The sequence below is a fragment of the Drosophila virilis genome, chromosome X (genome assembly GCF_030788295.1).
Source record: "Drosophila virilis strain 15010-1051.87 chromosome X, Dvir_AGI_RSII-ME, whole genome shotgun sequence".
Classification (NCBI taxonomy): domain Eukaryota; kingdom Metazoa; phylum Arthropoda; class Insecta; order Diptera; family Drosophilidae; genus Drosophila; species Drosophila virilis.
The window spans coordinates 23,771,817-23,785,000 of record NC_091543.1 but is presented as its reverse complement, the minus strand read 5'-3'; the positions used below and the strand labels follow the sequence as shown (position 1 = coordinate 23,785,000).

At 40.5% G+C, this 13,184-nt stretch overlaps 4 protein-coding genes across 6 annotated transcripts in view; 2 read left to right on the top strand and 2 right to left on the bottom strand.

Annotated features, from left to right (window-relative positions):
* Window positions 1–162: 162 nt before the first annotated feature.
* Window positions 163–2,160, bottom strand: LOC6631703 (uncharacterized). The gene is made up of 2 exons (XM_002055315.4): window positions 1,996–2,160; window positions 163–1,918 (listed from the first exon to the last, which is right to left on the bottom strand). The coding sequence occupies exon 2, from the start codon at window positions 1,876–1,878 to the stop codon at window positions 718–720; it is 1,161 nt and encodes a 386-aa protein (XP_002055351.1). The 5' UTR covers window positions 1,879–1,918; window positions 1,996–2,160; the 3' UTR covers window positions 163–717.
* A 576-nt stretch (window positions 2,161–2,736) lies between these two features.
* Window positions 2,737–4,304, top strand: LOC6631704 (zinc finger C4H2 domain-containing protein). Its single transcript, XM_002055316.4, has one exon. It carries the CDS (start codon window positions 2,971–2,973, stop codon window positions 3,955–3,957), a length of 987 nt encoding a protein of 328 aa, XP_002055352.1. The 5' UTR covers window positions 2,737–2,970; the 3' UTR covers window positions 3,958–4,304.
* A 436-nt stretch (window positions 4,305–4,740) lies between these two features.
* On the top strand, window positions 4,741–6,651 carry wus (TM2 and DnaJ domain-containing protein wurst). Of its 2 annotated transcripts, XM_002055317.4 has the most exons (3): window positions 4,741–4,916; window positions 5,062–5,217; window positions 5,283–6,651. In XM_002055317.4, the coding sequence occupies exon 3, from the start codon at window positions 5,299–5,301 to the stop codon at window positions 6,514–6,516; it is 1,218 nt and encodes a 405-aa protein (XP_002055353.1). In that variant the 5' UTR covers window positions 4,741–4,916; window positions 5,062–5,217; window positions 5,283–5,298; the 3' UTR covers window positions 6,517–6,651. The 2 variants fall into 2 exon arrangements, with proteins under 2 accessions (XP_002055353.1, XP_032295599.1); XM_032439708.2 differs by having other exon boundaries at window positions 4,741–5,217.
* A 1,334-nt stretch (window positions 6,652–7,985) lies between these two features.
* Window positions 7,986–13,184, bottom strand: part of LOC6631706 (UNC93-like protein) — a 28,637-nt gene continuing 23,438 nt past the window's right edge. For both annotated transcript variants that reach the window (XM_015170957.3, XM_032439767.2), the window contains exons 3-6: window positions 10,775–10,909; window positions 10,292–10,697; window positions 9,341–10,194; window positions 7,986–9,220 (exon numbers count right to left, since the gene is read on the bottom strand). In XM_015170957.3, coding sequence (XP_015026443.1) covers window positions 9,041–9,220; window positions 9,341–10,194; window positions 10,292–10,697; window positions 10,775–10,909 — 1,575 coding nt within the window. In that variant the 3' untranslated portion in view covers window positions 7,986–9,040. The remainder of the gene's footprint in view (window positions 9,221–9,340; window positions 10,195–10,291; window positions 10,698–10,774; window positions 10,910–13,184) is intronic.

Below are 13,184 nucleotides of genomic sequence, written 5' to 3'. Positions count from 1 at the left end.
CTATTTGCATAAATCAACTCACAGATGAGCCATAGAAAAGTTTATCAAAACGACAAATCATGTTTCGAATCGAGCTCTTTTTAACCAATTTATGCGAGTTGAGATTTAACTGCATTTTTTTTAAATAATTTAAAATGCTGATTTTAATCCATTCTGAGAAAGTTGACTTTTTACCAATGTCCTTTGTCTTATATTAATACACGTTCAAAATATTTTTAGAAAGTCTTTTACATTTTGACCAAATAGAGTTCCTCTGTGAGGGCATACAATCACGACATATTTGGACAATTAATTATATTTAATTATGGCTACTTGGACATTTATGCACATATAATCACAATCAGAGAATATTGGCTAAGTAAGCCAATTTATCAAGACTACATTTAGGAATCTTAAAGCTAATTACATATCTAAGAGAAATTGTCAGTCATTTTCGAAGCTCAATATGAGCTTTATGTTCCCTAGTTTTGGCATTAACTTAAATAAATATTTTTATATATAATTGGAATGTAGATTATTTTAATATGCAAGTGTACATATAGATTCTTAGTAACACTTCAATTTTACAGGATTCTACTTCCCATTTTCCCCCCCTTGAAAAATGCTAGAAGTGTAACCTTGCTTTTTGTTTAACAAACTTAAATGCCGAAAGAAAGAAATATGAACTCGTTGAAAACCCACCCATCCATAGCTATTGGCTAAGTCAGTATTATTGTCTTAGTGACCCTCGATAGGTGTCATTTCAGTCTGGCTGTGCTTCTCCTGCTCCTCCTCGTCATTCGACTGTGGCAGTCCATAGATCAAAACCTTAGAACGTACCGTCTTGCATCCGGAGACCTTCACATCTGTTGTGTTAACCATTTCCTCGATATAGCGCTCTTCCAAGTTAAGACCGACCACTTTGGCCTCGTGGCGCACACACTTTTCCAAATCAGCCGGCCCAAAAACACGATACGATATTACCGTGGTTGGCGGCAACTTCTGCAGCATCTTTAGCTGCTGGCTGTAGTGCTCCTCGGGAAGCATGCCGTTGAGATTGAAAACATAGATGATTGTCAGCTGCTTCTTGTCCAGGTCGTTGTTACCGCTGGCCACGTCAGTGTTTGATAGTATCAGTGAATTAATTGATGATACATATTCCAAATCGCACATGGCCATGTTGTCAATGATTATCAAATTGCGGCCGCAATGCGCCAGGTTGCTGAGCATGCCCCATACGGCTTGGTAGCGTGCCTCCTCGTCAATGAGCTCATAGTCATTCCAGGCAATATTCTGGACGTTCTCCGACCATGGATACTTCTCCTGCAGCATCCGCATTGTAAGGCTTTTGCCAACGCCCGAAGTTCCGACCAGCGCAATGGCCTGAAATGAGCTTTGGTTTGCCAATGCCTGTTCCAGCTGTTCGAGTGCGACTTCCTGATTAATGACATTCTCATGAATGTGTTCAAATATCTCGTGCAACGGTATGGTGCGATCACAGTAGTTCAGCTTGTTGTGCACTATAGCCTGATACTGGGTAGAGTAGCGCTGCATGAACTTCGAGACGGCGTCGGTGTTTTGATACAAGGTAATGCCGCAGCTGAAGCACAATACCAGAAACATGGGCACCAAAGTGTACCAGAAAAAGGACCAGCTCTGTTGTTTCAGATTGGAACGATTGGAATCCCTGCCAGACTGCTTATCCGACGAGAAGAGGCGACGCAAACGGCGACGATTCCATTGACGCTGCAAATGTGTGCACAAATTCCAGTTGCTCTGCAAATAGCAATTGCTCAATTGCACAGCGCGTCGTTTCAAAAACGAGCGGTTCCTGGCCTTTTGGGCCTTGACATCTGACGAGTCTCTTTGTACTCTTTTGTCTGTCTCTGCAATCCCCATTTTGGTTTTGTTATTAATTTAGATGAAAATCGAAGGGAAACTGAGGAAAAGCCGAGAATTTCAATTTTAAGTAGTAATGTTAAATTACTAAGGTATATCGATAAGTCGATGTTTTACCAGTGGTTGATTCGATGTCAAGAGAATGTTAAGATTAATGTTACAAATATTGCTCGGTTACTTGGATTCGTTTCGTTTTAAGTGAATATAAAAGTGCAACTAGAATTTAGTTAAATAAACGTGTCTGTATTGTATTAAGGGAATCTAACTGTTCGCGCCAAATATTTGTACTCAGTAGTCGATACCATTGTTTGTCTATTCTGTGATTGGCTGCGAGATATGTGCATATGCGTCAGACTAGCGTCGATTTTTGGTGATTGCTATCGGAAAAAAATTGCTCACTTTTAAATGCATTTATTTATGTTTTTAAGCACATAACCAAAATCTACAAATCTACAATCATTTGTTTTTGAATTTTAGCTTATAATATGCGTTAACAAAGGGGTTGAAAATTTGAAAAGTTGAAAATGGCCAAGAACTCCGCATATACATGATTAAAGCCTATAGTTTCACATTACTAATCTTGAAGAAGGTAATATCTTTTCTCAGATATTGGCACGCAATGGACGATTTAGCAACTTGAAGATATATGTTTCGAGAAGCTTTACGCATTAATTCTAAACAAATCGATCAGCCAGGTTTGTAGAAAATAATAAAATGAGAGCACACCTATCGAGCTACTGGTTCAACGGGAATCGAACAATGATTGGAATCAGTACAAAAATCGACGCTAGGTCACCGCCTCGAATTTGGAGCACATTTAATATTCGGGTTTCTGAAAGTGTTACGCGATATATCGATATTATTAAATACAAGGCCCTGGTTGGAAGTAGCCATCCCTGTACGAAATACACAAAGCAAAAGTGAAAAAAGCATACAAAAATAAAAAAAGTTCAATTAAAAATTGCACCTCTCCATTGCACAATTGTATCAACAATACCAGGCTAACACTGAATATATTAAGTGCCACAGATAAATCAATATCCCGAATTGAATCAAACGCAGCATATATAAATATCAGAGCAGCCATTCAAAATGGCCACCAGCGAGATTTCTAGCTCCAACGAGCGGCACTATTACGCCAAGCTGGAGGCAATTAAGGATATACGGGACAAGACTCTGGCGTTGGAGAAGCTTAAGGTGCGGATTATCAAGGAGGTGAAGCTGAGCGATGACGAGGAGAAGTGCTTGGACGAATATCGAAAAGAAATGGAGCATTTGCTGGAGGAGAAGATGTCGCATGTAGAGGAGCTGCGCCAGATACACGCTGACATCAATGACATGGAGAATATAATTAAGCAGACTAAAGAGAATCAGACGCGCTCTTTCGATATGGCTAACCGTGTCTATGAGGAATACCTCGCCCTCAAGTATCAAATCGACCACATGCGGCGCGACTACCTTGGTCTCAGTCCGCTGCGCGATCTGCACGAGGAGGAGGGCAGCCCCATATCAAAAGATCGCTTTCAGACTAATTTCCTTAAAGTTGCCGCCCAGTCAGCGGCCGCTGCAGCAGCTGCGGCGGCAGCGGCGGCCGTCACACAACCCACATCTCTGGCGCGACCACACGCACGGCATCCGCTGATGCCCGAGGCCACGGTGACGGCATTGCCGCCGAATGCAGCGGGCGCCGGTGGCGGCGGCGGCTCGAATGTGCCCAGTGGAGGTGCAGGCGGGCCAGGGCATGCATTTATGCCACCAGCCCCACCGGGCGCACCGGGCAGCGCTGGCGCTGCCGCAGCCGCAGCCGTAGCCGCAGCGCGTCTCGGAAAGAATGATTTCTCGGCACCGCCGCCGCCGCCGCCAACCACAAATCGCTTGCAGCAGTCACCATCAATTGGAATTGGGCACCATCCATCTTTTCGCTCCGACTTTAATGTGAACCTGAGGCAACAACCGCCCCCAATGAAGTCATGCTTGTCCTGCCATCAGCAGATCCATCGCAATGCGCCCATTTGTCCGCTCTGCAAGGCCAAGTCGCGTTCGCGTAACCCCAAGAAGCCTAAAAAGAAAAATAACTAATTGCCAATACTCAATAATTTGTTTTGTATATGTTCAATCAAATTGGAATTTTTTTTTGTTTAATTTTTTTTTCTTCGTGGTTTTTATATATTAATTTATTAACCCAGCGACGCAATATAGCCGCACATTCAAAGTATTAAATTTTTTCTCATAACCATTAGTCTGTAAGCTGCTAAGAATTATATCCTCATCTTTTCTGTCATCTATGCTAATTTCGCATATTATCTATAAGTTAACTCAATGTAGACATTCTACATTTAATCGAGCGCAATTACCGTGTCAAATTAAACCCAATTACATTTTTTATACGTGTAAGCATTCAAATAAAAAGAAAACATTCAATTTTATTTCATTCCATATAAGCTATGGATTAGATATTCATTTTGAAATTTAGCAATATGAAAATATTATGGTCAGTTTTTAAACTCAAAAATCAAATTTGTCGAGCATATGCAACAAGACTCCATAAATAACTTTAAACTGAACAGTCGAACAATTTGTATATCTGCACTGCAGCCCGAGAGGATAAATTGAATATTGGAGATAATTGAACTGATCACAAAACTCACATTCGGTAAATAAACTACCATATCATTTAAATTATATTACACTCCATAAGAGTATGAAAACTAACAAATTAATGTAAACTTATCAAACGATGTTTAAAATTCGATCAGCGCGCGATTATTATTGTTGCCAACGTTTTGCAGCACTTTTTTCGTCGCTTTCAACACTTCTTGGAGTTTTTCAATACTGTTTGTTTGCAGGCCTGCCAGACTGTTTTACGCTTTAAGTCTAAAAAGTGATCTGGCTTAAAGAAGTTAAGAAAAAGCAACAGGCTCAACCGGGAATGAAGTGGCGTTCGACAAAGACGACAAATAAACGAAACGCGCACAAAGTGGAGAGCGATAGAACTTTGTGTTTGTGAAATAGCGCGCAGTTTTTTATTGCTTAACATTGTAAGTTAAATCGAAGCGTTAAGAACTAATAAGATTTGAACGCATCAGTGCGGTTATAACTGTTTCTGCTGCCAGTCGTCTCTGCGCACTGTTGTTATTGTTGTCGTCGTCATTGTTGTTGTTGTTGTTGTTGTTGTTGTTGCAGCTGCGTGCACAGAATTTGTGAAAAGAGAAAGTTTGAATCGCGGCTGACTGAGTCGACTCGACTCGCACTGACTGCTGCTGCTGCTTACTGTGACAGCAGAACGAAAAATCCACTCAATAAAGTAAGACTCATAAAATTGTAACTGGGCTATTGCGGGTAAGAATTGAATTTCATTTTACAATTGCTATATTTATAACATATTCCATTTACCAATACCGCAGTGAGAATATCTCTACAATGGCGCCTAAGGAAACGGTTGTGACCAGCAACAACAATAGCAAGGGCTCTGCCTGTGAGTCGCTGACCAACTCAGCATCACCAGCGAAGGCAAATGGACAAGCCAAGTCGTACCGGGAGGAGAATGCGCTGCCGGGCAAGAAGTCCGTTGTGATCGCTTACGTGTTGTGGCTCGTTGGCGGCATATTTGGACTGCACCACTTGTATTTACATCGCGACCGTCACGCCTTTGTGTGGTGGTGCTCGCTGGGCGGTTACTTGGGCATTGGCTGGTTCAGCGAGCTGTTTCTCATACCCGAATATGTGCGCGATGCCAACGAGGATCCACAGTTTTTAAAAGTGTTTGTCGCCAAACTGCAGGCCTATCCGCGACCGCCGTACTCGGCCAAGCGTTTTCTGGGTCAAATCATGATTGGATACCTGTTTGGCCAGTTATTTAGTTCGGCCATACCGCAAGCCATCACTGCGGGAATTGATTTTGGTTGGTTACACTGGTGCATCCCGATTTTCGTGTCGCTGGGCATTTGGACCGTGGGCAACATTGGACGCGAGTCCGGCGTTTTGTGGCAATGCCTTATAGGCGCAATGGTTGCTTACCCGTCACGCTATTTCATCTATGATGAGACATACTCACTGCTCTTGACCTCGCTTGTGTCGGCGCTGGTCTTTGATACCTTCTCGAAGCAGTGGCGCCGTACACCGCCGCGCAGACGCGGTCCCACCGAACGCACACTGAAGCTGGGCGCAGCCATTTGCATTTATTTTAGCCTGTGGGGCTCCGTGGTGCTGTTCAACGGCACCATTCGCGACGACGATGGCGGCGAAGTGCCCATACACGAGGCACTGCAAAATTTTCTCGCTTCCGCCTGGTGGACAGACTTAAAGCAGGCCTTGTACGACACGTACACATATGCGCAGCATCATGGCTGGTACGAAACGTGGCGGGAGGTTTTTGAGAGCATGGATGTGGATGGTGAACGCAATGCCTACAAGGTACTCGGCGTCAGTGCCACCGCCTCGCAGGCAGATATTACGGCTGCCTATCGCAAACTCTCCAAAGAGAACCATCCCGACAAAGTCAAGGATGAGGCACTGCGGCCCGCTGCTCACCAACGCTTCATTGAAATCCAGCAGGCCTACAGCGTGCTCAGCAAGATCAAATCCAGTCGTCGTCGCAAGAACAAACAGTTTAAGGCAGATGATGCCATTGAGCTGTAATTCCATAATTGCCTAATCAAAGTCTAAGTCTGCTACAAGTTTAAGGCATTTTTTCTTCAAGAACAATAATGTATTTAATTTTAATATATTTAAATTTAGAATAAACCGATCTGCAGATCTTTATATACGAACATACTTATAAGCATTATTTGTGCTCTATTCGTGCAGCGAGCGTCGTGATAAGTAAAAGGTTACTTTTGTTATTTTATACCCTTCCAGAGGGCATCATAACATCACGAGTCATCTGATTCCACTAAGTATGTATGTATGTACATATATATTCTTAATCAAGATCTACAGTTTAAGTTAGGCTTTTTTTTGTCTTAACCAAAGCCTGCAACGATTAATTTTTAAATTCAATCGAACTGCCTTATAATATAATTTTCATAGCCGTCAAACTGTTAATCTATACTTTACTATTAATAGAGCCATAGCCATGGTCCGTCACAAAGAAACTATACTAAATTTTGTTTCAGCCAGTACATATGAAAGATGCTATCGAACAAAACGAAAATTGAGCCTTGCATGCGAATGCAGAATAACACGCTTTATAATTCTCAACAAGTTAAAGTTAAAGAGTTTAGAAACATGTAGTTGATAGGAAAGTCGTCTAGAACTAGAGCTGGGAGGTTATTGAGCATATGAAGCTCTTTGCTTAATATTACTTTATTTTGAGTGAATCGTTAAGCTTTGCACGCTTTTAAGAACTTTTTATTTTTCTAGATAATTCAACCAAGCGTGGCAATAAATAAAGAGCTTCAATATGCTTGTATGACTGGCAGATACCCTTTACCCAGCTCCGAGTTAGGGTGTTAATAATTGGATAAATATTTTTTATATTATGAAAAAACTATATTCAAATTGAAATCAGCTACCATATCAAATATTTATATTCATTTATTTATTTATATATTTTACATAATATAATGAACTACTTAATCAACTAAGAAAAAAAAAAAGAAAATTGTATGCATTAATATTATTTTTGTTTTGTTTTGTTTTTTTTTTTGCATTTTGTTTTGATTTGATTATATTTACGTAAAACATTTAAATAAAACAAAAAAATATATGTGTCTGTATATTGTGCTTATGCAACATTATTAAAATAATAATAATTGCAATCGAAGGGAGGTTTAAGATAATGCAGCTCCAACACGAAATTAAAAAATTTTCAATTTGTTTATATGTATATATATATATAGTATATTTTTATATGCATATTTATATATATATATATATATATATATATATATATATATATAGATGTATATATACATTTAAAAATATACTATTTGGATAGCGTTTCTTTTGCAAATTTGTTTTTCTTTTGCAAAAGAAAAGGGTGTTAAATAAAAAAAAAAAAAAACAGGATACAATAACTCACTTAAATTTAGTTTAAAACATAATACTGAGCAAAAAATGTATTTATCGTTTTGCATGCTATATTTTTTGCTTATGCATTTATCAAATTTGTTTTAATCGCTTGCTTTCTATATTTTTTTTGCATATAGTTTTATTGTTTTTTTTTTCTGTTTTGTTTTTCGACTGCTTAATTATAATTATTTTTAATATTAGTTTTCGCGGCCAGTTTTAGTTTAGAAATTTGACTATTTTGTGACTGTGTGCACTCGTGTCTGTGTGTGTACGTTTGTATACATGTGTGTGTGTGTGTGTTTATTTGTGAGTGTGGCTGGTTATCACGTTTTCTTGTTTGTTTAATTGTTTGTTGTTGGTTTGTATATAAGCAAAAAAAAAAAGGAAAAAAAAAATTCATTTTATATGTATATTTAGATTTAATGCTAGTTTTTAAAATAAAATAACAATTTAATAGGCATATTGACACACATACTGCTGCAGCATGTTGTCATTGTGCGTGGTGCTTGTGCATGCATGCGTGTGTGTGTGTGTGTGTGTGTGTTGTCTGTGTGTGTCGTGTCTGTCTTACAGCTAAACTAACACACCGATGCTTGTAATTCACACTACGTAAAGTTAAAGGCGCCATCTGGCGTCAATTGCTATAAACTTGCAAAACTCGCTGTTAACATTTCTTGCATATGTATGTACAAATTTGTGCGTGACATGAGCACAAACACACACAAACACACACCTATACGCAAACACACACACACATGCTTATACATAAACACACACACACATATGTATATTTATATATATATATATATATATAAGCGCAGGTGTGTGCGCTTGCGCTTGCTTATTGGCCTTTTGTGTTAAATGGATTGGGAAGAGGGAATGTACTAAGTACTACGACAACTACAACGACAAAAGTTCGGACGCGTCGCCGATTGGCGCCGACGAAATGTGTGCGCCTGCAGCTATGCAACAGTTTTTGGTGTGTGTGTGTGTGTGTGTTTGAATTTACATATGCTTAACAGTTTCGCACTCGTATTTGATTAACAGAATTGCTCAGTGTTAACCATTAACAGTGGAGCTGTTGCAGCCGCAACGACGCCGTCGGCAAAATAAACAAAAAGAACGTACAACAATTAACAAATTACGATTATTACAGGCGCGTGACTACAATATCTTCTTCAAGATCATCGAGCTCATCATCGGTCTCCTCGACTGCGTCGCCGAAGCCGGTGTTGGCCTCTGCAGCGGCTGCAGCAGCTGCCGCAGCGGCAGCGGCCTCCTTCTCCTTCTCGGCGGCCTCGAGTTTCTCCTGCTTCTTGATCTTGCGTTGCTGTAAATATAAGAAATACAAAAAATTTAATAAAAAAATCCATTTTATATATGGTTACTTTAACCAAATATGCATTTAAATCAATATGTTTAAGTAATAGTTGTTTGGGACCTAGCTTACCTTCTTTCTGTAGAGAATCTCAACAATCACATAGCCAATGCAGCCGAGCGTGAGAACCGCCAACAAAATGTAAAGCTTCATGCGGGTGCAGAGCGTTGTGGCATAGGCATAGGCGATGACAAAGCCAGCGGATTCCCATAGGCGATAGTTGGAGAAGGCAGCCTCCTTGTTTCGCCTGAAGAGTAGACCGTAGAGACCGTTGATCTGCGTCTGCCAGACGGCGTCGCCGACACCCCACAGTCCGGACATGGCATAGAAGATGATTGGATTGTCGGGATTGGGCCGCCAGAAAAGCTCCACGGAGATGAGCGTGAAGTGAACAACAGCGCCCAGAATAATGATGGGCAAGCGTCCAATATACTTCATCACGGAGCCAAAGAGAATGGAACAGAGAGCGTTCACAACGCCAAAGCAGATCATCACGAACCCAATCTGATGTACACCCAATGCGCAGGCGACATATGCCTGGGTAAAGTCGGCACCAATGAAGGCCTGCTCCATGCCAATGAAGACAGTAATGGGTATGAGCAGCTGCAGATTCGGTTTCTTCATTTGACGGAACGTGGCCGACAGCAATTGGAGGCCGGACAGTTCCGCAGCCGAATTGGAGCCCTTGCGCTTCTCACCGTAGCGCTTAAGGGGATCCAGGAAAAAGGCAATGATGCATACGGCGGCCACAATGCACGCCAGATAGATCATAGAGATCTCAAAGATCTCATTCTCTGGCGGACGCTCCAGGTTGCCATGGCCGCCGTTGCCGGTGGTGCAAAAGTTTGCGCCACAATACTGCAAATCCTCCTCGGTGATTGTGGAATTGGCACTGCTGCTGCCACCATGTGCGCCGCTGGACAGAACTGTTAAGAGACACAAAAAGAGAGAGAGAGAGAGAGAGAGGGAGGAGGAGAGATATTAGATATGGAACGATTCTGGCTGGGATGTGTGGTGACTTACCCAAGCTGGAGATGAGATTGCCCCAAAGCTCAGCGGATTGCCAGGCCAGAAAGAAGAAGCCAAAGAAGCGCACAATAATGGCATCAACAGCTTGTTCAGTTATCTTAGCATACACCTGCCCAACCTGTGTCAGATATGTAGCCTTGGACGCCCACATGGGCGCCGCGCCCAAACCCACCAGAATGCCAGCCGGCACCAGGGTGTAGAAGCGCGGGAACAGCTGGAAGGCAATGTACGGCGCATAGCAGAGCATGCTGCAAACGAGCGTCCATTTAACCGTCAGCTTGCGAATGATCAGCGTGGGCAGGAAGATGCAAGAGACAACCAGCGCCGCATATATGGCACTGAGCGATACTGTGCCAAGACCATCCTTTGAGTTGATCGAGGATTGCAGATTGGCCGTGCCCTAAAATTGTATTGAGGCAGATGCCAAATTGGTTAGCAGGTGCATTCAAATGCATTTCGTTAATCAATTTCGCTCACCTGAAACGCAGTAAACTGCACCATGAACGCTATCGAGATGATTGAGATATTCTTTAATATGCGCCATTTCTCGGCCGGATTCAGCACAACTTTCTCTCGCAGCGAGGCGGTGTCGGGCTCGAAACCAGCTTTTGGCTAAAAATAAAGCAAAAGTAAAGCGAAAATTAATCGTTGTTCATTCAAAATTTCGATTTAGCATGGATAACAAAAAAAGGGGAATTACATATAGTCCAACATAAGAATTGCATTCTATAAATTTTAATCATTCGAATCAATTCGAACTCCATTTCTTTGTTGTTTAAGAATTCATATTCATATTCCAATCCCCTACTGTTTCGGATTTCTTTGATCAGTTTCAAGGTATTTTCTAATAAGCATTGATTAGTTTCATATTCTCATAAATTCTAAAAACTGTATTATTTATTACAAACAAGTTCAAAACATAAATTCTTGAAGAATAATACGGTTGTATTGTAATTTTCCCTATAAAGAGAACAAAAAAACGGCACGCTTGTAACAAGAATTTATTTAATTGATTTATAAATACAAAATTCTGGAGGTTTTGAGCTCGAATCAAGCAAAAACTTTTTGATGCTAAATTCATGTTTTACAATATTGTAAAAAGTAAAAAATTATCAAGTTTTTCTCTCTGTGCAATGGAATTTAGAAAAATCCCCATTGTCAAAAGTTAATTGGAAATTGGTATATGGTATGAGAAAATTCTTCATAGATTTCTTAGAATATGATCGAATGATAATATTGTATTGTTCCTAATTGAATTCTTGGAATTTGATCAATTGATTGTTTTGTTTCGAATGGAATTTTACAAAACTTGCAATTAGGATAGTTCTACGTAAAATATTGAACTAACATATATTTGCGAGCGAAAGGGTATTTGTGGTGCGGGTTGGCTGCACTTTGCTTTTCTTTGGTAGTCTTTGACACACACACACATACACACACACATGGACAATCTTAATTAATTATTTATGTGTTGGCGCGTTTGCGCTTTTAGTTTCGAAAATAAAATGCGTGAATGCGCGCGTTTTTCGCGCGTTTTGTGTGCGTTCGGTGCGCGTTTTACATTGCGCATGCGCGTCGCGGTCTTTAAATGGTCATAAAAAATGCGCAAGGCACTTGCCAGATAGCTGGGCACGGTCGTAGAACTGGCCGAAATCGAAATTGTGATTTTGCATGCGCTGCCGCACCGCTCAGAAGGTTACAGAGCGGTTGGCAGGTGGGTGGGTGGCGGTGTGGAAAGAGAGGGGCTGAACGATTTTCAACGCTAACGCAATATACGTTAAGCTTTTATTTTGTTTTAGTTCATTTTTGGGAGGTACGAAATTGTAATTGGCATTTAACGGAGCCGACATGGAGCCCCATGGGTCCACGTCCACGTCCACGTCCCCTGGCCAATTAGGTAGGTAACAGCCGCAACAGCAAAACAACAACAACAACAATAACAGCAACAAAAGCTAGCGGCGTTATGCAAGCTTGAATCGATTACTGTTTTAACAACAATATCGTATGTAAGTAGTTTAAATATTATCGCATAATAGCCCGTTGCTGCGGCAAAGGTTCACACGCAGCCGGAGGAACTGATGACAGGGTGGAGTTGGGGCTGTGGGTGGTTGGGCAGAGCTCGCTTTGTTTGTATGCAAATTTCCCGACCTTATCAATAAAACACAAAATCTTAAATGCTTAAACAAATCTAAGCATATTATAAATGCACGATAATGAAGTTTAAATACGTGGAACTGTAAAGTTGCTGCTGTTATTAATATTATTCTTATTATTATTATTAATCTTATTGCTGATGTTGTTGTGCTGACATTAAAAAATTGCATTTAATTAGGTGCTAAAACCAAAAACAAAAACAAAAACAAAAACAAAAAATAAAACAAGTTTTTGGCGAACAACAGAAAACAGAACAACAAACAAAATGAATATACACAAACAACAACACGAGTTACTTCGGCCACGTCAATGCGGCCCAGACGAATGCATTTGGCTAAATATTACTCATACGCCGCATTTGCCAGTGGCTGAATAGCAATTGGAGCACCCTTCTCTAAAATAACAGTATTACGTAGCGCAACAAAATATAATTGCCTATGGAAATACCATATACTGGTACAATTTATGTACTTTTCGCTTCAGCTCTAAATGTTCAACAATTAAATGTCATATGTTAAAGGTTTTCCGCTTAGTTTGAAATTTGTATTCCTTTTGTTTTCTCTTGAATATCTAATCTTGATTTCACCTTAGTTTTTAGACGCTAAAATGGTGACCATATCGTTTTATTTTTTCGGTTATTTATTTCTATTGGCCTCAAATACGAACATATTCAGAGTTCAACTTGCATTTAATGTAAAGTATTAAATTGTCAAAATTGCCAAATTCAAATTCT

Bases quoted from the DNA above. Each gene is read 5' to 3' on its own strand.
- wus (XM_002055317.4), top strand. From the start codon at position 5,299: ATGGCGCCTAAGGAAACGGTTGTGACCAGCAACAACAATAGCAAGGGC.
- LOC6631704 (XM_002055316.4), top strand. From the start codon at position 2,971: ATGGCCACCAGCGAGATTTCTAGCTCCAACGAGCGGCACTATTACGCC.
- LOC6631703 (XM_002055315.4), bottom strand. From the start codon at position 1,878: ATGGGGATTGCAGAGACAGACAAAAGAGTACAAAGAGACTCGTCAGAT.